Source organism: Echiichthys vipera (assembly GCF_963691815.1).
Source record: "Echiichthys vipera genome assembly, chromosome: 20".
NCBI classification, from domain to species: Eukaryota; Metazoa; Chordata; class Actinopteri; order Perciformes; family Trachinidae; genus Echiichthys; species Echiichthys vipera.
The window spans coordinates 13,923,385-13,948,289 of NC_139845.1; the positions used below are offsets into that span (position 1 = coordinate 13,923,385).

The 24,905-nt window shown below is 39.6% G+C and overlaps 2 protein-coding genes across 4 annotated transcripts; one reads left to right on the top strand and one right to left on the bottom strand.

Annotated features, from left to right (window-relative positions):
* Nucleotides 1-1,118: 1,118 nt before the first annotated feature.
* tnnt2e (troponin T2e, cardiac) lies at nucleotides 1,119-9,776 on the top strand (the record flags this gene model as incomplete). The annotated part of the gene is made up of 16 exons (XM_083935086.1): nucleotides 1,119-1,153; nucleotides 1,283-1,290; nucleotides 1,391-1,414; nucleotides 2,990-3,031; nucleotides 3,700-3,714; nucleotides 4,044-4,058; nucleotides 4,532-4,552; nucleotides 4,973-4,994; nucleotides 5,088-5,148; nucleotides 5,413-5,529; nucleotides 5,639-5,716; nucleotides 6,226-6,339; nucleotides 6,579-6,691; nucleotides 6,888-6,978; nucleotides 8,156-8,193; nucleotides 9,392-9,776. 16 exons carry the CDS (start codon nucleotides 1,119-1,121, stop codon nucleotides 9,429-9,431), a joined length of 834 nt encoding a protein of 277 aa, XP_083791212.1. The 3' UTR covers nucleotides 9,432-9,776.
* An 851-nt stretch (nucleotides 9,777-10,627) lies between these two features.
* LOC310962519 (dynamin-1-like protein) lies at nucleotides 10,628-24,103 on the bottom strand. Of its 3 annotated transcripts, XM_083935016.1 has the most exons (19): nucleotides 24,000-24,103; nucleotides 23,388-23,529; nucleotides 21,493-21,539; nucleotides 21,333-21,404; nucleotides 19,077-19,163; nucleotides 18,476-18,638; nucleotides 18,156-18,276; nucleotides 17,667-17,798; nucleotides 16,425-16,631; nucleotides 16,078-16,198; nucleotides 15,749-15,904; nucleotides 15,452-15,541; nucleotides 15,274-15,366; nucleotides 14,223-14,276; nucleotides 13,820-13,900; nucleotides 12,376-12,507; nucleotides 12,073-12,182; nucleotides 11,006-11,165; nucleotides 10,628-10,913 (listed from the first exon to the last, which is right to left on the bottom strand). In XM_083935016.1, exons 1-19 carry the CDS (start codon nucleotides 24,099-24,101, stop codon nucleotides 10,857-10,859), a joined length of 2,127 nt encoding a protein of 708 aa, XP_083791142.1. In that variant the 5' UTR covers nucleotides 24,102-24,103; the 3' UTR covers nucleotides 10,628-10,856. The 3 variants fall into 3 exon arrangements, with proteins under 3 accessions (XP_083791142.1, XP_083791141.1, XP_083791143.1); XM_083935015.1 differs by lacking the exon at nucleotides 13,820-13,900; XM_083935017.1 differs by lacking the exon at nucleotides 13,820-13,900 and having other exon boundaries at nucleotides 23,358-23,529.
* Between the last annotated feature and the right edge of the window lie 802 nt (nucleotides 24,104-24,905).

Sequence of the window (24,905 nt, forward strand, 5' to 3'; positions counted from 1 at the left end):
TGTGTAGGAACAGTCACTTCCTGTAAATTTTCCACAACAGAGATATCATGACGTTTTTAACAGAGCATAGCTCAAGCTTCAAAGACGTTAGTTCCTGCATTCCCCAGTCAATAGGTTCTTTTATTAAACATCATCAGGGTTATTTCCAACTATAGAAAGCTCCTCCACAGTTACATAGAGGACATTATTCAACTGTTTTCCCAGGTCAAATCAGGCTCCGTAAACTGATCTTCATGTGTTAAATTGGTGGAATGCCCTTTAAGTAAATGTAGATATGTGTCTTGAGTGTTTTTGAAAATGTAATCAGATAGAATGTCTCGCCTTTAAAAGAATAATAAGCTGTTAGACATGAATATCAGCCTAAATCACAGTTGTTATGATGGACATGTCTTGCAGAGTACCACTTCAAAGCCTTTTGAGCACCTGGAGAATTGTTTACGAGTATACATATCTGAGCCAATACGGTATGCGTAGCTTCAGTTGGACCCTTAAGGACTCGTGTAGTCCTGGTAGTTTCACTGCTTTTCAGACTCCAGTCGGCAGGCTGCAGCCTTGATCACTGCCAAGAGGAAATGGCTAAGGATTAGGCCTGGAGCTGTTTAAAGCCCTGCGCCTCTGCTTTCCAGTGCCCATGGTGGAATCATTTCAAATTATACAATTGCTCCCATCTCTCAGCATGAAGCCAAGTTTTTTTTGTTTTTTTGTAGTAGTAGGTTTTGGTTTCGTTGTTTGCACAAATGATAAAAGCATTGAAAGGAGAAGAAAAGACAAGGGATACAAACCATCTGTCTGAGGGAAAGAAATCTCAAGGGCTTGTACAAACATTACAGTCAATAAGACAAAGAGGCAAATATCAAGAAGACAAACAAAACAAATCACAGCAAGAAAATCATTAAAGAAGAGAAATATAACCAGCTCTATTTATAATGAGCCCAAGAGAATTGAGTCTGTGTCAGTTTGACAACTGCAAATATAACTCCTTTATTATCTCCAAACGAGGAAGTTCATTAAAAATGCATCTTGTATTCTGAATGGTAAGTTGAAGTGGTGATTCTTGATGTTTTGATGCATCGTCTGGTGTCTGCTTTCCTTTTCAATGCAGGTAATTGCAATCCAAGATGTCCGGAGAAGAAGAAGTCGTTGAGGAGATGCTGTGAGTACCTTTTGTTGCATTTTAATTGCATCTCAAGTGTATTAGGTGAAATCAACAGACAGATCTGAGCTAATGTCGATCGATTCCTCCAAAGGTTCACTTCTTCGCTTCTTTTCTTTTCTTTTTAAGGGAGGAAGGTAAGTAAAGGTTTGAGAGCGTTCACTGTGTTGTCGAAAGCAAAATGGTACTTTCAAGCTTCTGTCGCTTAAAGTAGCTGACCTTATTATGTCTGCTCAGAGGAAGAAACCCAGCCAGAGGAAGGTAAAGGCTTCTGCACGGTTTCATGTGTGTATCTTCTTGTTTCCGTTCTGTCTGCTGCTAAGTGTCTGCTGTCAGTGATAAAAGCCATTGCAAGCTGGCTGGGTGTGTTGTCTTTTTTTTTTTTCACTGGTGTAATATTACAAAACAAAAAGAGTTCAAGATACTTTACTCGATATTCAGAACATTAATATTGCAGCAAACAACTATTTTCTTTGTAGAGATATAGTGGAGTAATGGCGACCTGAGCAGAGAATGAGACACTCTCCCCCTGTGTGTTTTAATTTGAGTTTTCCTGTTGTTTCTTGTGATAGATGCATCGCGCAATGCATAAGTGCATGTGGCTGTAAAAAAGGGTTATTTCTATTTGGGTGAGAGCTATGTGGAGGTAATCCCAGCCCATATTTTTTTCAGTATTTCGATCAGAGAGCCTTCAAACTATGGTAGACGTGTAAGAACATACAGACATTAAGACAGGGCAGAAAAACCGCTTATGACATTGAACGATATGGTTACAGTGAAGGTGTGGGAGGCTAAGTTTATCAAGTTCATCAAAGGTAAGATGCATTGTGGTGGTGTAGTGTGTGGTATGCACCCAGGGTCAGTGCGCAGTTGTATAAAGCAACTTAGACTTAGGTTGCGCTTAAATATTTAATCTAAAGATGCTTTTGGAAAAAACACTGTTGGATATAATCACCAGGAGGATTTCCTCTAAGAGAAACACTTTATCTCTAAGTGTTGCTGCTTAAGTATTCCCTTGTGTGTTGCTAGAAAGTGTGCGTATGACCGATTTCCACAGAAAGTTTTAGGGACCCATACCAGTCTCTTAAAAGTTACCATGTATTTTTTGAGACAGGGAAAACGTTCTGGACACTATGAGCAGTGCGCATTTGTCAGGGTAAAAATTTGACCATCTTCAAAATTTCTACAAAAATAGTTTCACGCAATAAAAAACAAATGTTAAAGTACAAATGAGTCGCAGACTAAGTTTAGTTTTTTAATGACCCCATTGATGATCTCCTGACCCCTCAGATTATCCTGGGATATTTGGCTGATACTACTTCTGGACAAGCCTCATTTTGACTTTTACTACTCATGGATTGATACTTTAAGAGTACTTCTTCCACCACTGATTAGCACTGGACACAAAGTGATCAGAAATGCATTGACAAATACATTGTCACTGTTGTTCAATTATGTGAACGTTATCTGATTTCTTACAAAGCTCAAAGGTGCAGGTTGGGATCCCAGGTCCTTCTTTAACTTGGTCCAAATGTCAGACACCAGCATCGGTTTCAGTTCAACTCAAGAGACAATATCACAGCACTCAGAGTTTGACCAAATCCCAGCCTCAAGCTATTTACCAGAGTCTCAATGATCCACTAATCAATAGTGTGCTCACTGAGTCATGGAGGCACTGAAAGAAGGTTTGTATGACTTATTTTTGTCAGGATGTTTCTTTCTTCACTTGCCCACTTCTGACATATTATTATTGTGTGTGGGTGGTTCCATGTCTTCTTATGTCATATTTTGGCCAAAAATTACAGAATTTTTCTTCAATCATTTTTTATTGCATAGAAGTTGAAGTCGAAGTAGACGAAGCTGCAGCTGAAGTAGAAGGTAATTCTCCTTTTTAAATATGATGCTGCATTAATATCCCATTTGCTTTTATAGAACATCTAAAATGTAGAAAGGTTAAGATTTAATGTTTCACTTGATATCATAATAGTTTTATGAGAAGTACTGCTCATACCATCATAAATATTACATACATACCTATTTTATATTAATAACACGCCGACTCCTTTATGCTTTCCATCTGCACAGTGTTTCGCCTCCCATTTCCTTCTGCACCACTATATTTCCAAGTTTTTTTGTGTTCAGTATTCACTTATCACTGCTGTTAGGCTGCCGAGGAGCCGCCTGCTGAGTTAATATTTAATGAATTCATTTCAAAATGAATTTGTGAAAATGGGGACAGTTACTCAAACAGCATTATTGCTTGCATGCAAGTCAAACTGAGCAATGATTAATGTTGAGTTGAGATCACTTTTCATGTATTGACCGATAGGAGCTTGACATTTTAGAGTTTGACACATTTCATTTATTTTAATATGACAATGTTTTTCATCACATTGTAGATGCTGCATATCTTGTTTATTTCATGATTACAAATAAAAGTGTTCATATACAGTATAATGTACAGCATTTCACTGGACAATTGTAAACATTGTGGCTTGACAGTGTGATGCATCTAATCATATTTTAATTTTTTCACATCCCCTTAGAACCTGCGGCAGAAGGTGATTACATTTTTCTACTGTTATGTCTATTCTAATCTAATATCCATATTACATATACATATTACAATAAATACCTTAAGAGTTAATGGTCTGGCTTCAACACCTATATAATGTATACATAGGTGAACAAAGCACAATTTCATTTTGCAATATGACATTTCTAATATTCCTTAACGTTAGTTTAGTTTGGCTGAATCGTTCTCCTGTGTAACATTAACTTATTGTCTCTCAGTCATGTCATGAACATTTATTGATGAGCAATTCTCCATTTTCTTGCATTTATTATGACCACCGATGATCAACCGCCTGTTCACATTCCATTCATAAAGAGCCTGCAGAAGAAGGTGAATCATATTCTCTCTGTTTAAACGTGGATGCATGTTGTGAATAAAATAAAAACACACTGTACTGTATAACTCTGGTTTGTGCATCCCACCATGTTATACATTTAGCTCAGACATAGCTCAGTCATGTCATGGAGATTTACTGATGAGCTATTCTCCATTTTCTTGCATTTATTATGATCACAGATGATCGATGAATTCACATGTAGTGTTATATTTCTTCTCATGCTGTAATATGTATTCTAATAACATACTTTTACATAAGAACTGCCTTCATTGTCTGGAAGTAAAACTACGCTTTCATGGCTTGATACTCCTCTAGTATTTACACCAATAACGTATAACAAGGCATACAGAAACTATTAGAATAGATATCTGACCTAAGTGAAATAGTATTTGCAAAAAGCAAAGAACATTTTGTATTCTGCCGGCTGATGCACTAACACATCCCATCCTTGTGTCCTCTGCCATAGAATCTGCAGCTGCAGATGAAGGTACTGTTTCACCGATGAGGTTTATGTTTGTGATCATTACTGAACATCGTCTTCACTTGTCTTCTGGAGAACTACACTGTACAACACATGCTCACACACTGGCTGCCAAAATAAACATTATCTTGTATTTTGGGAGGTTAATAAACTCCCCTTCATATTGATATTTTCATTTTCAGAATGCTGTTCTACATTCTTGTACACATGCTGCTCATTTTTGTTTGCCGTCATAAAATGGATACAGATACAGTGATATGAACAGAATTCCACAAGATTTGATTCTAGTACATGTACACTTTTGAGTGTGCGGAACTGTCGTTTTATTTACTGAAACTGTAAACCGTTTGACACATCATATGTGAATTTTTAGATTCTGAGTATTATAGTAACTCTGATTATCTTTTATTTTTTTTATTATAATAGATGACTCCAAACCCAAAGCAAAGTAAGTCTCTTTTCATGTGAATTTTAATCTGTCTACATCAACCAAGTAGTGATTAACTGGTCTTCTAATTCTAACCCAGATATGTTATTGCAGGGCATTTGCTCCGGCTCTAACTGTGCCAAAAATACCAGAGGGAGACAAAGTCGACTTTGATGTAAGTAACTGATTCCATTTTGTGTTTCTGTCGGTATACTGTATGCTTATCAGCAACTGTATGTGTATCTGCAACTGTGTCTGCGTACATGAGTGTTAGACTTAATCTAATCTAGATGTTTGGTCCTCATAATCCAGTCCCTAGATTACAAGAACCAAACGTCTGCTGCAGTAGTTTAGGGTGAACACCTTTGTTTAGGACTTTTGTTCAGTGTAAATGCAATCACTGAAGGTCAATACAAACGATAAATGTCTGTAACTGCAGGACATCCACAGGAAGCGTCAGGAGAAGGATCTGACCGAGCTGCAGTCTCTGATTGAGGCCCACTTCATTCAGAGGAAGAAGGATGAGGAGGAGCTTATCGCTCTTGTTAACAGGATCGTAAGTCTTCCAGGAAAAGCGGTACTGGATCACTGGAGTGATGCACCACCTAGCTAACAATTACATTGCGTGCCTGTTTGTGTGTGTGTGTGTGGGCATGGCTGAGCAGGAGAAGCGTCGTGCTGAGAGGGCTGAACAGCTCAGGGTCCGTACTGAGCAGGAGAAGGAGAGGCAGGCTCGTGTCGCTGTGAGTCCCTTCTAATTGTAATCAAGTCTTTTTCAGGACTTGACCCCACATAAAATAAATAAATAGTGTACTATAAAATAAAATAGCTATACACCCTGCTCCCTAAATACAATTAGGGTGTCTGCCCTGATGTATATAAACTCCCAACAACAGAATCCTAAAATACTTCATCTTTTCTATAGCGTTCCCATTTCTGCTTTGACATCTACAATTACTGCTGCGTTGTAATTCACAGTACTGAGTTTACGTTGCAGTAGTTTACCCATGTCATATTACACAGTTCCCTTGTTCAACTTTAACTTCAGCTCATCTTGATCCCCTTGAAGTGTTTGCCATGGGAGACTTTCAATTGAAAATAATGCAGCATTATACTTTTCTTTAAAGCTGCTTTAATCAACATTTTTAGGACAATGGATCAAAAGATTATGTGTAATGTTAGGGGGTCACTCACAGAGATGTACCAACAGAGTGGTGTGTTTCTCCTTCATCATATGCAATCTGTGCCACAGGAAGAAAAAGAGAGGAAGGAGCAGGAGGACGCACGTAAGAAGCAGGATGAGGACGCCAAGAAGAAGAAGGCTCTGACAAACATGACTCATCAGTATGGTGGTGTCCAACAGAGGGTCAGTCATCACTCACAGATGCACAAGGAAACTGTGTTTCTCAGAATTGTAGACATGTAAACAACCATATTTGAGATAAAGGAAAAAGACTGTGAACATGAACATACGTATGTGTGTTTGCACTTGAATTAATAGGAAATAGAGCGGTGATTCTGACTCTCTGGCCTCTCCATTTTTTTTATTGTTTCCTTTCTTGTATTTTTGCAACACATCCACTTGGATTGGTTGTCCCTGTCCAGCAAGACGGAAAGAAAGGGGCGAAGAAGCAGACAGAGAGAGAGAAAAAAAAGAAGATCCTGGCAGATAGGAGGAAGGCTCTCAATATCGACCATCTCAATGAGGACAAATTAAAGTGAGGATACTTTGTTTTTACTGGTAGTCATTGTTCACAGTTCTGCAGACAGGCTAATGTCCACATTTACAGATGCAGGTGATTTGTCTGTGAATAAACTTCCACCTACTTCCCATTCTTTGTACCACAGTTTTAGAGTTTAGATATGGAATTTTACTTTTCTATTTGTGAGATACTTCTGGTTTTTGCTCTAAAGGGAGAAGGCCAGTGAGATGTGGCAGTGGCTGATGACACTGGAGGCTGAGAAGTTTGACCTCAGTGATAAGCTGAAGAGACAGAAATATGATGTAAGTACTTTTCTTCGGGGTGTACATGTGCCAATTGTTGGAAGAGCTTGCCTACTTTTATAACAACAGTGTCTGTGTAAAAGTGAAATTGATCTGATTACAACAGTAAAGAAATGTTTTTAATGATTACTTTTACATTTCTGGAAATAACCCCATTTCCTTTTTTGCAAAGAAGCAAAGACTGGAAACAGGGACACTGCTAACATGGCTCTGTCCAGTGTAAAATAACGTGTTAACTTGTAAACTTTTAGAGGTGCTGCTCACCAGATTTTGTTACTTTTGAACAGAGGTAGGTTAGCTGTTTCCTGTCTTTATGCTGAACTGCTGGTACCAGCAATGGTATGCATCTTCTTGTCTTACTCTTGGCAAAGAAAATAATATTTCACAAAATGTCTGACTATTCCTTGAAAATATTTGCTTACGAAAGAGGGGATTTTTAAAATACAATGAAAATCCTATGATTTTGCTTAAAAGTCACAGGTTATCTAAAATATATTAGTTATTTAATTTATGTACCATGTTAATTTAGAGCAAGGGATGAAATGATTATGATAAACATTGCAAATTGATGGCACACAGCCTACGGCCCTGAAAATGCCACAGCTTTCGAAAGCTGATTGGGTATGTACTGTGCGAGGCTGTCCTCAGGGCACCTACCTAAAATGAATGTGGCTTGACTTCCAGATCAATGTACTCCAGTCCCGAATCAGTGAGCAGCAGAAGTTGTGAGTAACTGTTAATGAGGAGTGTGAGCCTCTTGGTCGTTGTGTAGTTTTGCTGTCCGTGTGTTGAAGGGCCACAAACCGAGCCTCGGGCAGTGGAGCAGGAACAAAACTGGGCCACCACTATGTGACTGAGTCACAAACACAAGGTGAAACTAGTAGTGTGTGTTGATGATGAAGCCTGCAAGCAACCCCTATGTGGTTGTTTAATCCAGTGAGAGAAGTCCCAAAAGTCAGGTAATCTATTACTACAGTTGTACTTAAATGATCAGCTCAATCGGGAAGACCAGAGGTGAGTCCCCAGATGAAATTCTTTGGGCATCAGGTGAACGTATCTTGCTCTGCTGAACTCTTCTTTGGGATCACATGGTCCACCCTTTGGCTCAGCTGGTGTCTACCTGTGTCTGCTGTTGCTCCTGTGGTTAGTCAGTCCTCCATGTTTGTCCCCCTCACAGATCAATCAACTCCAGGCTCGTGTTCAAAACCAGCAAAGGTAAGTAGTAGCCACGTTTGAAGCATACTCTGACCTCCCGAGCACTGGGAGTATCTTTTGGTTTTCTTAAATGCTCCTAATGTAGTTTTGCGGCTGTTTACGTCCTCATTTAAAGAGCCTCCGGAAATGTTAAAATTTGAAATATAATGCATTATATTCCACCAGGCCTTTTAAACTAAAATCATGCTACTTGATAAAAAGGGGGAACGTGTGTCGCGGTGTTTCTCAACTTCCTACGGATGCAAACAGTGAATTCAACTTTACTTTACCATAGTATAAATACCAAAACGTAAGAAAATATATAGAAAAAATAAAATAGAGGGAAGTCATATTATAGTGTGTTCGAAAAAAATCCTAGCAGAGTATGTCGAAATAAATGCAGAATAAGTCAAAGGATAGAGTAAAACCGCTGTTAAAAAGGCTAAAGAAAAAAATTAGTAGAAATAAAATAAGTTTTTTAAAGAAATTATGCCATGACTGCTTTATACAGGCTATCATATGACTGATTTAAGCATTTTATGGACATTTTATATGTTGACTTTTTTGACATACTATATACCATGACTTTTTTTTGCTTATTTTTGGACCCACTTTTCTATGACATTTCCTGACTTTTTTTCAAGAAATTATGCCATGGCCTTGTGAAATGTAAACCGATCTGAACCAACCCTTTTGAAAGTCTGTCAACGTTTTGAGGCCGAAAGCTAGATGTGTGTCTTCAATCTGCTTGTAAAAGTTTACAACCTGCTCTTCAAGTCAAATATGTGGTAGGTTAACGTGTCGCTGTTACCAATGCTATGGGCCAAGGTAAGGCTGCTGCTTAGTGGACAATCATCTGCCAGCTGTGTGAAAGTGTGAGTTTGCATGATGCTTTGGTGTTTGTCCTCTCCAGTTTACTCTCTTCTGTTGTCAGCTTTTAAATGAATCCTATTTCTTTGATCAGTTAGTTCCAGTTGGTAGACTATTTTATACAGCAGCATGTTGACATTCAAGGACTTTACCCTTTTTTGTTGAATGAAAAACGCATTTTGTAGAAAAGTATACCTACATTTGTAAGAAGAAGTCAAAGACGTTAATGTTTTCCCTTTTGTACAAGAACTGTTTAAATCAAACTGTAAAACTCGGCAACAGTCCAAACTAAGTAATTCATTAATACATTACTTTTTAAAAAGAAATACTGATGTGTTTGATTCCACAGTGCCAAAGGAAGAGGCAAGGCCAAGGGCAGGGTGAGATAGACCCAAACATCAGCAGGAGTTCTCCAAGCAAGCATCTGAAAATCTTCTACGATATGAATGTACGCTTAAACAATAAAAGAATAATTGTGCTTTTGAGATATGGGGTGTCTATTTCTGCGCTTTAAGTTTGGAAATTGTGTATTTTGTCTAACTTAATGCCAAACCTACCAGTCAATTCAACAGCTTAAATAAATAATTACAATAAATGAATACAAAGAATTAAATTATTATACTATAGATATTATTATAGTTACTAGAAGTGTGTCTGTCTCTGTCTTTGTGTCTTTCTTTGTCTCTCTCTGTCTATCTGTCCATCTTTTCTCTCTTTCTCTCTCCTTTTCTTCCTCCCCAACCTGTCAAGACAGATGTCCATCCTCCACAGAGCTGGGTCTGTCTGACGTTCCTGCCTGTAATAGGGAAGGTTTTCGTTGCCACCGTACTCTACGGGGGAATTGTTGGGTCTATGTAAATCATAAATAAGTCATATAGTGTGGTATTTACCTACTCTGTAAAGTGTCCTGAGATAACTTTTGTTATGATTTGGCACTATGAATAAAAGTGAATTGAATTGCCAATAAATTACCCTTATTTATTCGTCTGGGAACCATACACAAAGAACCACAGTGCACCGTAAATTTCACATGTACGCAGTGATATGTAAACATAATTAAATTAGCCACATTTGAATAACACAATAAATACATTTTCTGATGGCAATATAGTGTCATTATGATGGACTTTCTATACAGTACAGTGAGGAGACAATAGTGCAAAAAAATAGCCATGGAGTATGTACACAGGCAAAAGGACTAGCGTCTGCTGCAACTCTTCTATTTAAATTTAGTGAACCAATCCCTGCTGTATTGTTACACTATGAGCTCTATGAGGTTCCATGGTTTCTGACACATGACAGCTACTCCTAAATGAAACGGTTACAGATGAGGAAATGAATAATGTCTTGGACTTTTTATAACCCAGAGCGCAAACATTAGCACAATGCTTTGTGGCGCTGCCAGAATGGCATCAAAACTTTCATTACAACTTCACACAAAAGTCATACTGGTTAACCACAGTGTGTCAAAAAAATGAAAAGTACTTTGCATTTGGCTGCACTTTCGATTCCTCCAGGAGCCGTGGGTGGCAACTGCAGTTTTTTAAAATGTCATCTTGAACATAAGCGAACAGAGGCAGTGCATTTTTGTTTACTCTAGACAACACCAAGCATTTTAAATCAACAATTAACTTACATTTCTTTCAGGTAGCTTGTGAGCCAATGTGATACCTACTCTGAGCAGGGATCAGAGAGTGCATTTTCATGGTTGCAAATCCAAACTTCATGTTCAGACATGATAAGTGCATGGAAGGTCGGTCCTTTAGGCATGATGAGGCGTTAACAGATCAGGTTCAGCTCCCTTTGTTGATTTTTCACCACAGATGTGTTTCCCTGATCTCAGCAATCACCTGGCTGGCTTTTTGCAATGCCTGTGGATCAAACAAACAAACAATGAAACGACTGATAAAGGAATCTCAATTCGTCACAGCGAACTACACAACACAAGGTGGGAGTCTGTTACCTGCAGCATGTCGGCGGCCTCCTTGCGTCGCTGGGCCATGTCCTCCGATTCAGTCAGCAGATCGTTGAGGAGGCCAGATTTATACAGCTGGCCAACAAGCTCGCTCTGGAGGCTGTCCTTCACATGGTTGACCAGGAAGTGCATCACTGCCTTCGGCACACTGAGAGGGAGAGAGGAAATAGACCGAACAGATGGTTGAGAACAAGGAGGCAAGATGGCCCGATGATTGTGTTGTCCCCCAGATGGAGGGGCTTGAGTTTGACCCACCAGGTGGCCGTGCCTGTCGTAGTACGAGCTATTAGTTAAATACAATAAACGCACCCCTATTGAGCTCAATGGGGTCCCACACTCCCAACAATATGGCAAAAGATCTAATGTGGTATGATACAAAACAGGATCAAATTACATAAGATAAATGTAACAACATTTATTATACTGCAGCAGGGACAGATTCTTGCTTTTCAGCCATGGTTGTTAAAGGTTGGTAATAGGAGTATTTGTCAAAGTGCTTTATACGTTACAACCCTTGTGTGAGAACAATTTCAAGATGATGAGACATTTTAAAAAGACAAGGCTGGCGATATTCTATATTTTTCTTATTGTAAATAAAGCCCATGGTATCTTAAAAACATCAATGAGTGTTTACAGCAGCAGGAGGGTGTGTGTGGTGGAGTTAAAATAAACTACAGCGCACAAAATGTAGGCAATGTTTGGTGATGTGCGTGCTAGCCAAGTTTTTGGGCTGTTTTTTAGTAGTTATTGCAGCCTGCAGGCGTTGGAGAAGGTTCTTTTCAACGTGGCTGAAAGTTTCCACTGTAATTTTGTCTAATTCATAATAAACAAACTTAGGCTTATGAAATGAGTTGTTGCTAAAACACAAACTCAGTGGAAACGACCCTCAGCGACCATGGTGTTGCGAGACAATCTATTACTGAAGCTACCTCAACCATATCCGTGATATTACAGACTCATTTTCAAATGCCAGTGGAATTTATGGCGATTTTACCACCACATTTTTCCCTGATTTGCATCAATTTGTTGTTGGTTTCAAAAGCTAGCTAGTCTACCTGTCCTGGATGTTCTTGCGAACGATGAGAAAGTAAGACTTGATGAGGCGCTCGATGACCTCGCAGTCCCGCTGCTCACGTGACGACAGCTTTCTGGCAACCGGCACAGGCTTGAGGGAAGAGAGAGAAGACTTAGAGACTTAGACTTCTCTTTATTGATCCCTTTGAGATGACTCCCGCAAGGAAACTGAGTTTCCAGCAGCTTACAAAAACGTAAAGTATCAGTTGTTTTTATCAATAGTTCATTGCAAAAATAATGTGATCTTCATAATGGGGCATGCTGATTGGCTAGTGTTTAGTTACCACATCCAGCAGGTTGACAACTCCTTTAAGGGGACTTCCAGGTCCAGACCCGGGGGCTTCTTCTCCTTTCTTCAGCATTCCCCTCCAGTTCCCTGTGCCGTCCTGCTCACCCTGGGGGCCTGCTGCTGGGGCCTGAGGAGCCAGGAACACAAGAATTATTATTTTTTCCCCAGACAGCTAACGGATTGACATCACCCTTCTCTAGTCATTAGGATTCACAGGGAGAGGACGGTTAAGGTATATGCACCTGTTCATATGCAGTAGTGCCAACACAAGTCAAACAGGCATGAACACTAAAAGAGAGAAGAACTTGAAGATAAATATATTAAATCAAACATAATACAGCCACTGACATGATTAAAAGTTTTTGTGTTTGAGAGGAACTTGAGAAACCCCATCCACTGCTCTCAGAGAGGGGAAGTGAACTATTAAGGCAACAGTTGAAGACCAAACATGATAAGCAATGCAGTAAAACAAAAAAATAGGTTAGAGTACAGCCATGCTCTGTGACATTGTACTTCACAACAATGCTTTGAGCTAAATGCTAACATCAGCATGCTTACATTCTCACAATGACAACGCTAAAATGCTGAAGAAGGTATGGTGTTTACAGTTAACAATCGTTGCTTGGCATGTTACCAAGCTAACATTTTAGACTCAGCATTAAACACAAAGTGTTTTTGGTCTAGATGTTAACCCAAGATCTGCAAAAGTATCACAAGATGGTTGAAGTTGGGCATTAAACTTATTGTATAAATCAAAAGTTTCACATGATAATGGTGCTAAATAAAAAATTACAAATCATCCTGAGGTGAACAATCAACAAACGCAACACCAAATATTATGGCAATCCATCCTATTCTTGTTAAGAAGTCACAAAAAGACACAAATGTCAAACAAATGGTGGAACAAGATGAAAAGTCAGGGGATCACCAAAGTAAGTAGGTTTGGTCCATCATGAATGTCTGTCTACAAATATTCCATAGCCATCCATTCAATGGTTGTTGAGATATTTCCGTCTGGACCAAAGTGGGGGACCAACTGATCAACATAGTCATCCCTAAAAAAATCATCTGACATTCGCCTTAAATATGCGAATGAGGTGGTAGAACTTCCACTATCACATAATTCCTATAAACTAAGTACAAAAAACGGGGCCACCAAAGTGTTAAGAGGTTGGAAAAGGAAACAGAGGGAGAGAAAAGCTTTTTCTGTAAAGATGAACAGGTGAACGGACACAGACTCTGCAGGAAAAGCAACGGTTGTTAGAACACACAGGCTGAGGGAGGTCAAAACAAGAGCATGGCATCAGCAGACAAAGATCAGAGTGCATGCCAGCAGCCCATGCTCGCTCATCCATCCATCCATCCACCCATCCACCCATCCACCCATCCACCCATCCACTCATCCCTGCACAGAGCCAGCGAGCTGCGTACGTGCCCACCTTGGCACCATTGATGTCTGCTCCAGACGCAGGAGGCTCACCAGAAACCCCAGTTGGGCCAGCCGGGCCTTTGCCAACAGACTAGCAGGAATATGAGAGCAGGAAGGGGGAGGGAGAGAGAAAAAAAGAACTGAGAAGAAATGTGGAAAGACAGGGGAAAGGAGGCTGGCAGTCAAAAGTCATTTGAAGGGAGGAGAGGAGACTTTCGGAGAGGAGATGTGGGATAAAATTCCTCAATGGAAACTATCCGAGGCATTCTGTTCACAGATCCTCATCCTGTGGTGCTATGAGTGATTAACACCGCACAAGTCCCCTTTATACTCAGGGAGCTGCAGACTGCAACCAAATATTAGAACAGATGAGCGGCTGTTATTATATTTTAAAATGCGGTTGTTCCTTTTACCTTATCCCTGGGCACCGAAGAGGGCAGCTCTCTCATCCGGTTTCTCCTTTGCTCCTACAAATACACAAGAACACATGTTGGTACAAATGATGGTTTCATCAAATGAGATACAATCCAAAACACCCTAGGACAATTCACTGAAAAACTCAAAATGAAACAAGTTAGTAGTACCATAAATAAAATAAAAATGGTGGCATTCCTATGGAAGCAAAGAAAGGTCGTAGTAATTTAAATCTTACAATATGAATAGCTCATTATTAACCTTAATCTCTCCTGACTGATTTCTGGTATTGATATACTTTACTCTCATTTATGCAAATAAAATTCCCCATTCTAAAAAAAAATTCAAGAACTGTTTCTCAAATTCAATTGGTGGATTTCTAATAAATAAAAAAAAATTCAGGGCCGCTGAAAAGAAATGGTTTCTCAAACTGGATCGGTCCCAAAATTCCAATTTAACCGTTCAAATTATAAAAGGACAATAAATCGATCAAACCTCTGTCCAACCAAGTAACACTCTGTCAGTCACATGACCAAAGTTAGTTTAGTTGACTTTTCAGATCTGGAACAACTAAAAATAAGCAACGACTACAATTTTTTGTTTATATTGAACATTTTCTTAGTGGTTTTGCATAATTAATAAAAAAACAGGTAGACAAGTACAATACCAAAATAATATAAACCAATAAAAAATATATAATTAATTACAATAAAGCCTGTCAACACTTGTATTTTCTCTAATTTTTGTATTTTTTTTATTATAAAACCTGATATTATTTACAACACCGGAAAATTTGTTCTCATTAATCCAAATGGATTGTTTTTAAAGTTAAATAATTAATTGCTTTAATTTTAGTAAGTCATTGCTGCTTTTAAAATTCAAAATATTACAGCATAATTGCTTCCATATCTTCTGATTGAATAGCATTTAATATTTTCTGTATCCCCAAAAATGTAATCTTACGCCTACAAACAAGCATTTCTAGGTTTGCACCTCTTCTCTCTTAACTCTGCCGGGAAAAAGACTTTTAGAGTACTTTGTTGTGAGTACCTCGATATTGTTATTCATGACCCCACAGGCATCTGCAAAGTCTGGGTGTTTAGTGTTGATATAGGCCAGCTCTATTGCAACCAAGTTATGCACCTGTGACAAGAAGAGAGACAATTTCAGTTAATCTAGCCAAATGTTGTGATTCAGCTTCTTGAAACAAAGATAAACGTGACTGTACCATTTCATTGGTGATCGGCAGTCTCTTCCTCAGGAGGGAGGTGACCACTTCCACGATGGCCTCGTGCAGCTTAGGGAATCTCTGCAGCTCCTGCGGGACGAAAAAATAATACATGTGAATGTATATGTATATGTATATGTGAATGTATGTGAGTGAGTGAGTGAGTGAGTGAGTGAGTGAGTGAGTGAGAGTCTGTGAGTGTGTGTGTGTGTGTGTGTGTGTGTGTGTGTGTGTGTGTGTGTGTGTGTGTAAGAGGGAAACATCAATACCTGTGATGAAATGAGCAGAGTTGATTACCTGTGTGCTGTAGTTGCTGCAGTGCTGGATGATCCTCTGCATCTCCTCGTGGACCAGCTCCACGCAGCGCAAACTGGGCTCCTCCAGGCGTTTAACCTGCTTCTTCACCAACAGCTCGAAGGAAACCTCAGGCACAAACAGGGATGGACGCGGGCCCTGATGTTGGGGGTAGCGCAGGTTAGAAATATTACAGAGAGCAACTTGTGTCAAGCGAGCAACAAAAGCCCCAGAATAGTCTGTATGTGTTTCTGTTGCTTTAGCTCGCTGAACTAACGACAGGAGAAACTTCAGTGCCCCCTAATGATGTCACATAATGCAGCAGAACTCACTGTTGCGTTCCTTATGGCTGTTAGGATGTCTATAGTGCTGAGTCCTCCCAAAGGATCCACAGACTCCAATGTTCTGCCAAAAGTCTCGTGGAATATGTAACAAATTCTGGCTCCGCCACACCTGAAAAATCACAGCAGGGGGATATTAGCTGTGAAGAGATACCCTGTGGCCTACTCTCCTGTCAGCTCCTTCCTTCACAGAGGCTGTGTGTGCCTCAACTCACAAGTTGTCTCATATTAAATGATGAAACCAATGCAGTTGTTTTGCTCAATTTCTTTTCCCCCACTGCACTGGATCAACAGCATCACCCTGTGGCCGAGCGGAGGAGAGGCACCCCGGTACTCACAGTTCTGCCGTCTCAATGTATTTGGCCGTCCCCTCTATGGTGTTGCAGTATTCTGTGGCAAACTTGGTGATGAGCTGGAGCAAGGTGGCACTTTGGTCTTCCACGGGTTCGCCGTAGCTGCTCAGCAGGGACTGGTACTGGGCTGCCAGGACATTGATCCGTGTCTTCAGCTCAGGGAGGCAGTCTCGGATATGATGCATCAGCAATCTGCCATTGTAGAAGTATAAGGGCAGACGGTTCCGTTTTGATGCCAAAGACTGTCAAATTATATTGGGAGCTGTGTTGTGTCAAGTTAAAAATCTGTTGTCTAAATCAGAGTCACTGCAGGGGCCCGCCAAATTATTGTTTGATAATGTTTGGAAGTAAAATATATCTGAGAAAATACATTAACATAAATCCAACATATTATTAGCAAATATAAATTGGCCTATTTGTAAAAAAAAAAAAGAAAAAGAGCACAATTTAATTATATTAATTTAATTTTAATTAAATGAATTTATACAAATTGATTATAGGTTTACTGGCCTAGGTAATGTAGCCACTAATGTTTAACATTAAAACCTAGTGTATGAATCAGTATATATATTAATATTTCAATAATAATTATTTTAATAGCTTAGTGTTGTATGCACCATACAAATGTATGTGTATAGGCTTTAGGCTGTTCTGCATGTTATTGTAGGCCAAGTGAAATATGCAACTACATTTTTTACAAAATGTGTCTTTCTTTCAGCTACTGGGTCCTTGGCCTGAAAAACATTAAAGACCTCTGATATGGAGATGATGGCTGTAACTAATAACAGGGACTGCTTTTGACTTTCTTAAAGGCACCCCTCCCGAAAAAGCCCAGTCTGCTCTGATTGGTCACCGTTTCCAGGTTTCAACATCCGTGGGCTCGGCATCTGTGCGCTCGGCATCTCTGCACCGTCATTGCAGCCAGGGAGTAACAGCACTGTGGCAGCACTTTCTACCCATATATAGTATATGTGACATCACAGCTGCACAGAAGTCCTGACAGCATGTTTAAAAGTCACAGTTTCGGAAAATAGCATTGTTGTGCATTTCTCCGTGGATTGATCATTTTGATACTGTCACATAAATTATATAGCACCTCGACCTTCTTTATAATCCAGAAAGACATGGAATTTTTTATTACAATATGGGACCTTTAATGTGTCCTAGTAAAATGTTACGTCCATACCTTTATATCTGTGTCATATACGAATAATATTTCCGGTTTACCTGTTAAGGGTTCTGGCCAGGTATTTGGTCCCGTTTCTGGTGGCAAGAGATGGATATTTCTTCTGCAGGAAAGCATGTTCGTCTCGAATTGCATCGGCCACAGATTTTTTATTGTTGATGTCCAGCTGGCTCCTTGACGTTTAAATAATAAACCAACAATGAGTCTTGGGCAATAAAGGATATTCAAATAAAAGACTTATCTATCAATATATAATGTCTCATGCTGCCTAATGTACTGTATATCATGTTACAGCATCTCTTTTTGTATGAGAAATGGTTTAAAGCTGGCTGTTCATCATATTTTATAATGTTGAAACCTCCAACATCATTTCCTTTATTACTGTGATTACAAACAATAGATATTGATATGCCAGCATTAAATATGTATAAAGGTACACTCATCTCTATTGAGCCTCTTATATCTATCATTACACGCTCAGAGTGATGGATCATTTCATTATTCCAGACAGTAAATGTAGTTTTCCAGACCTGTTGACTACTCCAATGAGGCCCAGTTTGACAGGAATGACTCTGCCCATCAGTACGTCCATGGCATCAGTACCGGCGTCCATCAGGTCCAGCTTGGTCACCACAGCCAGTGTCCTCCTGCCTGAGTCACATTCATTCACAATGGTCAATATTACACAAATAGCTACCAACTCACATCTTTTATCAGTCATCTCTTTACCATTTACTGTTTTATTCACAATGAGTGGTGAAAAGTTGGCCAATGAAGGTTGTTTTCACTTAAAAATAAATTAGATTATGATGATGACTTTGGGTAATGTCTTGCTTTCAGTTTTTCTTACCGTCGGGGTCGACCTCCCGGGCCACCTTGAGAGCCTCCGAGGTGGCCATGTCTGTGTTAGCCGCAGTGACAGCCAGGATGATGCAGTTGGGATTGGAGATGTGCTTCAAGATAAGATCCTTTATCTGAACCTCGATGTCCTGGGGCTGATCCCCCACAGGCACCTGGGGTGAGGGGGGGTGGAATGGATGGATGCCAATGGATGGCAAATAGAGGAAAAGACACAGTACATCTCAATTTGATTCATTAGAAACTACAGCAGAGGGATTTCTCAAATGAACACATGTTGAACCAGAGGGGAGGAACTAATGAGGCTGGAATCAAAGCCTGCATACACTTGGGCTTTGACAACACGTGGTTTAGAATCATCAGGAACCAGTTACTAATTCCCCGAAGTCTACAAATATCAAATACACAAAAGCATAAACCAGATGGGAAATTAACACCAGGCATATTTGGTAAATTGTGTTTTGGGTTTTTTTTTTTACTGAACATCTGAATCTTTTAAAAAAGGATGTGTTGTATAACAAATGTTCCCAGGGGTATGAGATGATCAAAGCCTTTTCTTGGGGAGTAGGAAGTAGAAAAGTACAGCATGGCACCTTAGTTATTCCAGGCAGATCCACCAGCGTGAGGTTGACAACGTGAGGAGAAAATATCTTGAGATGAATGGGATCGTCGCTGATCCCCTGCAGAGGAACAAGAAAAGAATAGATGTGTATTTAACAGCTCAGCACTGTTTCACGGAATATTTTGTCCTACTTGCTGTCAATTCCAATGGTGCTGTTCATGAGCCTGGCTCAGTCTGTGTCTGAATTAGGATAAGAAGTTAGAACGAATCATTTTTATTGTACAGTGGACAGAATTTATTTTTTTAATACAGATGATAAGAAGAGCTAATACATAGAAGGCACAAACTGGGGATAATTGTCTGATATGGCTAGCCTACAGTAGCTAGAATAGGGCACGGGTATTCTGGGAATGCTAGCTAGCTAGCAGTATTACAACTCTTGATCGCTAACCAGAGAAGCGGCTAACATCAGTTTGCTACTTATAGAGGTATTACTATCTAAGAGATTTGCTATTTAGTTTGGCTAACTTTAACGCTACTCTCTCCACAATTAAAAAGTACTACTTGATGACAGAACAATTTGCAGACTGAGAACAAAGTGCCCGGTGACCAAGTTAGCGCTTGAGTCACAGTTAAGCTAGGTCCCAGAGAGACATTTGGTATTGAGATAGGAGTTCAAACTTTTGCCGGTAGCAACAAAAAGGCTAATGGATGACAGTTGGTGTAGTGTAAGCTTTATTCATAGGGGGCGGGGTCTCAGTTATTACTGCTCACAGTCACAGAGGATGCTCCCAGCGTGAGACACTCATGCTACTCAAAGAACTGTGTTTATGTAAATAACTAAAAGTTTGACAAAGCTACACGAGAGCAAGTCTTCCTTACATTTTCCCTCCTTTCCGTTGTCTGGAAGCATCTCTCAACCCTTTGAACTCCAGTAGCCGGAAGCTACATGCCAAAACATGTTCGTGTTATTTTCCACTGTGATATCAAATTTGATAAACATACTGTATAAGGTCCAATGTAAAACACCAGTTTCCTCAGCTCAGGGCTATATCAAAAGTCAAGCCTTTACCCACATTCTCACATTTGGAGAATTAAAAAAAAAAGTTATGTACGCTTTCATCTCATTGTGTCTGGATAATTTTAATTCTCTACATATTATGTTAGCTACTAATCCATGGTTCGCCCGCAGCTAGTCCAGAATGTGCACCTAGTTTTCTAACTGGCAAAAGAAAGAAGGAATACATTTGCCATGTACCAACCTCCCATTATTTGTTGCTACAGTAGTTAGTAATGAGTTTCAGCCTCCATTACATCACCCAGTCATCAAACCAAATCCTTTACTCAATCAGAAAAAGTATTACTACTACTGAGACATCATCTGTGCTGTGCAAAAGCTCCCTGAGTCTCTTATGCATTTGTTTCAATGTTGTGTCTAGAGCACAATTACTGGTAACTGAGAAGCTGTTATAGGAAACTGTTTGGAAAAGGGCAGGCACTTTCAAAAAGTACTTGGCAGGTTGATGCCACTGATTACCCATCTGTTGATTAAACTCTCGCCAGTCGGTAGAACAGTGGTAAAACAAAAAGGTCATGAGAAGCCTTGAGTGTGGTGCTTTGCTCTTCTTTCAATGAAGAAATGCTCTCCAGTTCTCATATAACTGATGCTAACAGACGCCTCTCTGTGGTCACACACACACCTAAACCGTAGCTGCCGGTAGCTCCACACAGGACACCGATTGGTCAGAAATGCTTAACTTGAAGGCTTAGAAGATTTTTCGTGTGATTTTATGATCCCGTTTTGTTTGCATGTTAACATGAGAATCCAGCTGCTTTGCAAGGTAAAATTACTGGTATTCCTTTTTTTTGTTTATGTATAGGATTGATACTTTTAGCCACTAAGCATCATAAATATGAAAAACTCTGCCTTTAAATATTAGACTTGCTGACTCAACGAAAACTCAAAATGTATATCCTTCACGTAGCTAACTAGAAGCTGTCCATTTTAATCTTATATGATATTCAATATTGTAGTAACACCCTTCCTGCTTTTGTATGTTTTTTAACATTTGTTTTCTGTGTTTTTGTTTTTGCTGCTGAATTTGAATGCACTCTGTGCTGTATTCTCTGCACGGAAGATGCTATAGAAATAGAGTTCCTTGATTCATTCATTCATAACATGCATCATAGATTTGTTCCCCATCAACCTCATTTAACAGTACATATATATACATATACATATATATATATATGTTATATACATATGCTAACTCTATCCATGTCTCACCTTATTATTCCCCGATATTCTCTCTGTTTCATTTTCAATCTCTTGCCTGATTTCTTCAAAATCTGTGAAGATCTGCAAAAAATAAAAAAATATATAAAAACATTTAAACAAGCAGGGATCAAGCATTTGAATTCATTATTTTGTATGATAAAAGTCATACCTGATTTTTTGTGTGCAGAAACTTGCCCCACTCTTCACCTTCTCTGCCTGTGACAAACAATTAAATAGTATGGGTTACAGATGTAGCATAGTATTCGCAAAGAAGGAACAAACAGGTGGTAACCACTACAACCTTATTTGGCTTAAAGACATTTACAAAGACCCAATTCCATGTCGGCCCTTACACCCTCCTACTCCGTGCTGTGTCGAGGGACACTCAAGCTGAATGAAGCACCTTTCATTCAGGTGCAGGGTTTAAATACAATACAAATATGTCCTTCTTTCCGGCAGCAACAGGAACTACTGTAACATTTACCAATAATCATAATAGACTCCATGAGTAACAGTGTGGGCAGTGAGGTGGCAGACTCCCTTAAGCTGCCTGGTTTTGTCCCTGTAATTATAAATTATATGTATAATAAAATTAACCATTTCCTAGACTAGATAATGGTTTATTTGATCCTAAATACAATTGATTTGATCCTGCTCCAATTGGGTCACGTGTGCATGAAAATAGTCTATCAAATCTCTTTCTGAGGTGAGGCAACTTATCACTATCCTTTCAAAATAACCGCACAGAAATCACATTTGTAACTGTTGTGTAAGGGCCGTTTCCTCCGGACACAAAAGAGGTGCTGCAGTTTGTAAGCCTGCACTGATGCAGACTCGCTGTTGGAGGGCTTTATAATTGACTTCTTCTCCCCAGGAATTGGTTTGGAATGAGAATACCCTCCACGCAAACGGAGTGAGAGTGGGGAGGGTGTAAGGGGCTGGATTGGAATTGGGCCTCAGGCTAAGCAAGCACAGCTAACACTAGAATCCACACCTGACCACAGTTAATGGTCTGGTGAATAAAGCAGTTGGAATAGCAGGTGTTGCTTTGAGGAGGAGGAGGGAGCAGAACTAAGAGGCTTGTCCGGGTTATTGAAGACACCTGTACAATGCACCTTTGTGAAGTCACAATGCTTTTTCACTCCCTGGAATCTGCAAATAATTAAAAGCACAGTGACAGAGACAGAACTTTAGAACTGGTGCTACTACTTCTTTGTTTATTAGCCAGATAAAAAATGATGGTGAATCGCAAGAAATATCCAAAGACAACAGTTGATTAATGTAGCTTAGCGAAGGTTCAGACGGGAAGACTGTCCCTCGTCATCTTATCTCACATCTCTCCCACGTACTTTCACTTTTATTCCCAGGCACATTAAGAGTCACCACTTCACTCTAACCCAGGGCTGCCCAACCCTGCTCATGGAGATCCACTGTCCTGCATGTTTTATCTCTGCTCCAAGACACCTGTTTCTAATGATGTGCTCGTTATGAAGCAGCTGAAGCTTGTCACAGGTTTAAATATCGTTAGACTCGAGTGTGTTGGAGCAGGGTGAAACCTAAAACATACAGGACAGTAGCCCTCCAGGAGCAGGATTGGGCAGCCCTGCTCTAACCTATCACGTCTCTCCTTGATGTCCTCAGCCAATCAGGCTGTAGCTGTCAAAAGTTGAAAAGTGGTCTCTCTTTGCTGTCATTCCAGGTTGACAGGCGATGGCAAACACCCACCTCCTCCCCATTCCCCTCCAAGTCTTCAGCAGCATCTCCATCATCAGGACTTCTCCACCATTGCATCCATCTCAGTCATCTCCTCTTCACCACCACCTGTGTCGAAACTCCATCAGGGGCTAATCTGCTCTACCCTGGGTTCCACTACCCCTCTAACATGATGTCACGATGGGGTCTAATCTCCAAAGACTTGTATTCAATCAATATTTAATTGTCAGACATTTGTAATAAATCTTTATTTTCAAATCTTAAACTGGAATCATTAAGTCTCTCCTGATTGAAATTAGCATGGTCTTTGGTCTGAAACACTGCTGAGATTAGAGCGATTATGGTGCTTACCACTGTCGTCATGTTTCCTTGCATCTCCAGGGTCTACATGGACCAGTTGGAGGATGAGAGGTCGCCTGGTTACGATACCAGTCCCACGGGGCAGCAGGTCCGTGCCCACCAGGCTCTCCAGCACTGAGCTCTTACCACTGCTCTGGAGACACAAAACACGGATAGAGACATAAGTTAGATGAGGGATGAGACACGCCTGGTTCAGCATAGCTCTGGTATAGAACCATGCTGGACCAGGGCTACAGCCAACACAGCTAATTGCACCTGTCTTTTCCTGAAGCGGTGACCTGGTTTGGGCAAACAGGGGTCTGTGTGTGGATGAGGGTCTAAAAATAACACTGATTAGGATGCTCAAAATAGATTTCACTCACTGGCATTGCACACTTTGCAAAAAGGATGTGCAGCAGTCCAGTCCAATATGCAATGTTTAAGCACAGCAGAGTGGGTCTACAAAGGCCTCTGTGTAGCCTCAATTCATGTTGGTATCTAAATATTGAGTATTGCTCAAATAATGCTATATTTATCTGTGCATGCATCAAGGTAAAGCACGGTCACCTGACTAGCATCATACAGCAGCTACATCACAAAATGTACACAGTCAGAGCATTTTACCTGAGTCCCCACTACTGCTATCTGCGGCAGCTGAATGATATCCGCTCCCACTGTGTTGAACACATCTTGGAGCTTGTTTATTACGGGGATAAGAGCCTCCATGCTAACGTTTTGTGAATATAAATGAATAAACCTAAAGCTATTTTCGTGATGGAGCCAAAGTCATTCAATGTCCCACCGACACCACCATTGCGACAGCACCCACTGGATGGACGGTAGATTTGTATGGTGTTGGGAGTTGTAGTTCTTCAGTGGGGATAAGCTACAGCTCAAACTAAGGAAAAGACTACAGTACTAGTGCTCTGAAAATAGCGCGATGGTCTATTTTCTCGCGCATGCGTATACACATTGTTGATGATCTTGTTTTCAACTGCCTATTGTGACTATTGTTGTCATTGTTTATGTATTTATTTTTAATACATATACTTTATTAATTATATAATATATATATGGTTTAGCAAAATTGTATATGTGTATTATTTGCACACTGGTCTTATTTGTATGGATATCTATTTTGCTGATTATCTGCTTGTTCTTGATCTAAAATAAAGATTTCTAAATCGTATAAATGAGTAAATGAAATAAAACATAAATGCAAATACAAACGAATGAATAAATGTATAGATAAATAAAATAATAAATATTGTGCAATAATAATATTTTTCCTCTATGTGAATTAAAATGTTTTAAAATATTGTAAATATTTTCCTGTTATTCTTATTTCTTCTTCTTCTATTTTGTACAATTTATTGTGTCTTAGAGATGCTTCTTCTATGTTTGCTATCCACTTTGCTGCTGTAAAAAGGAAATTACCCCTTTGTGGGACTAATTAAGGAATATCTTATCTATAAATAAATGTATACATAAATGAATTACATTTATTTTTGTTGTCATTTATATATATAT

Coding starts and splice junctions, on each gene's coding strand:
- LOC310962519 (XM_083935016.1), bottom strand. CDS start 24,101: ATGGAGGCTCTTATCCCCGTAATAAACAAGCTCCAAGATGTGTTCAAC. Junction 18,639..19,076: donor ATCTGCCTGGAATAACTAAG/GTGCCATGCTGT, acceptor CCCTCACCCCAG/GTGCCTGTGGGGGATCAGCC. Junction 11,166..12,072: donor CGCAAGAACATCCAGGACAG/GTAGACTAGCTA, acceptor TCTCCCTCTCAG/TGTGCCGAAGGCAGTGATGC.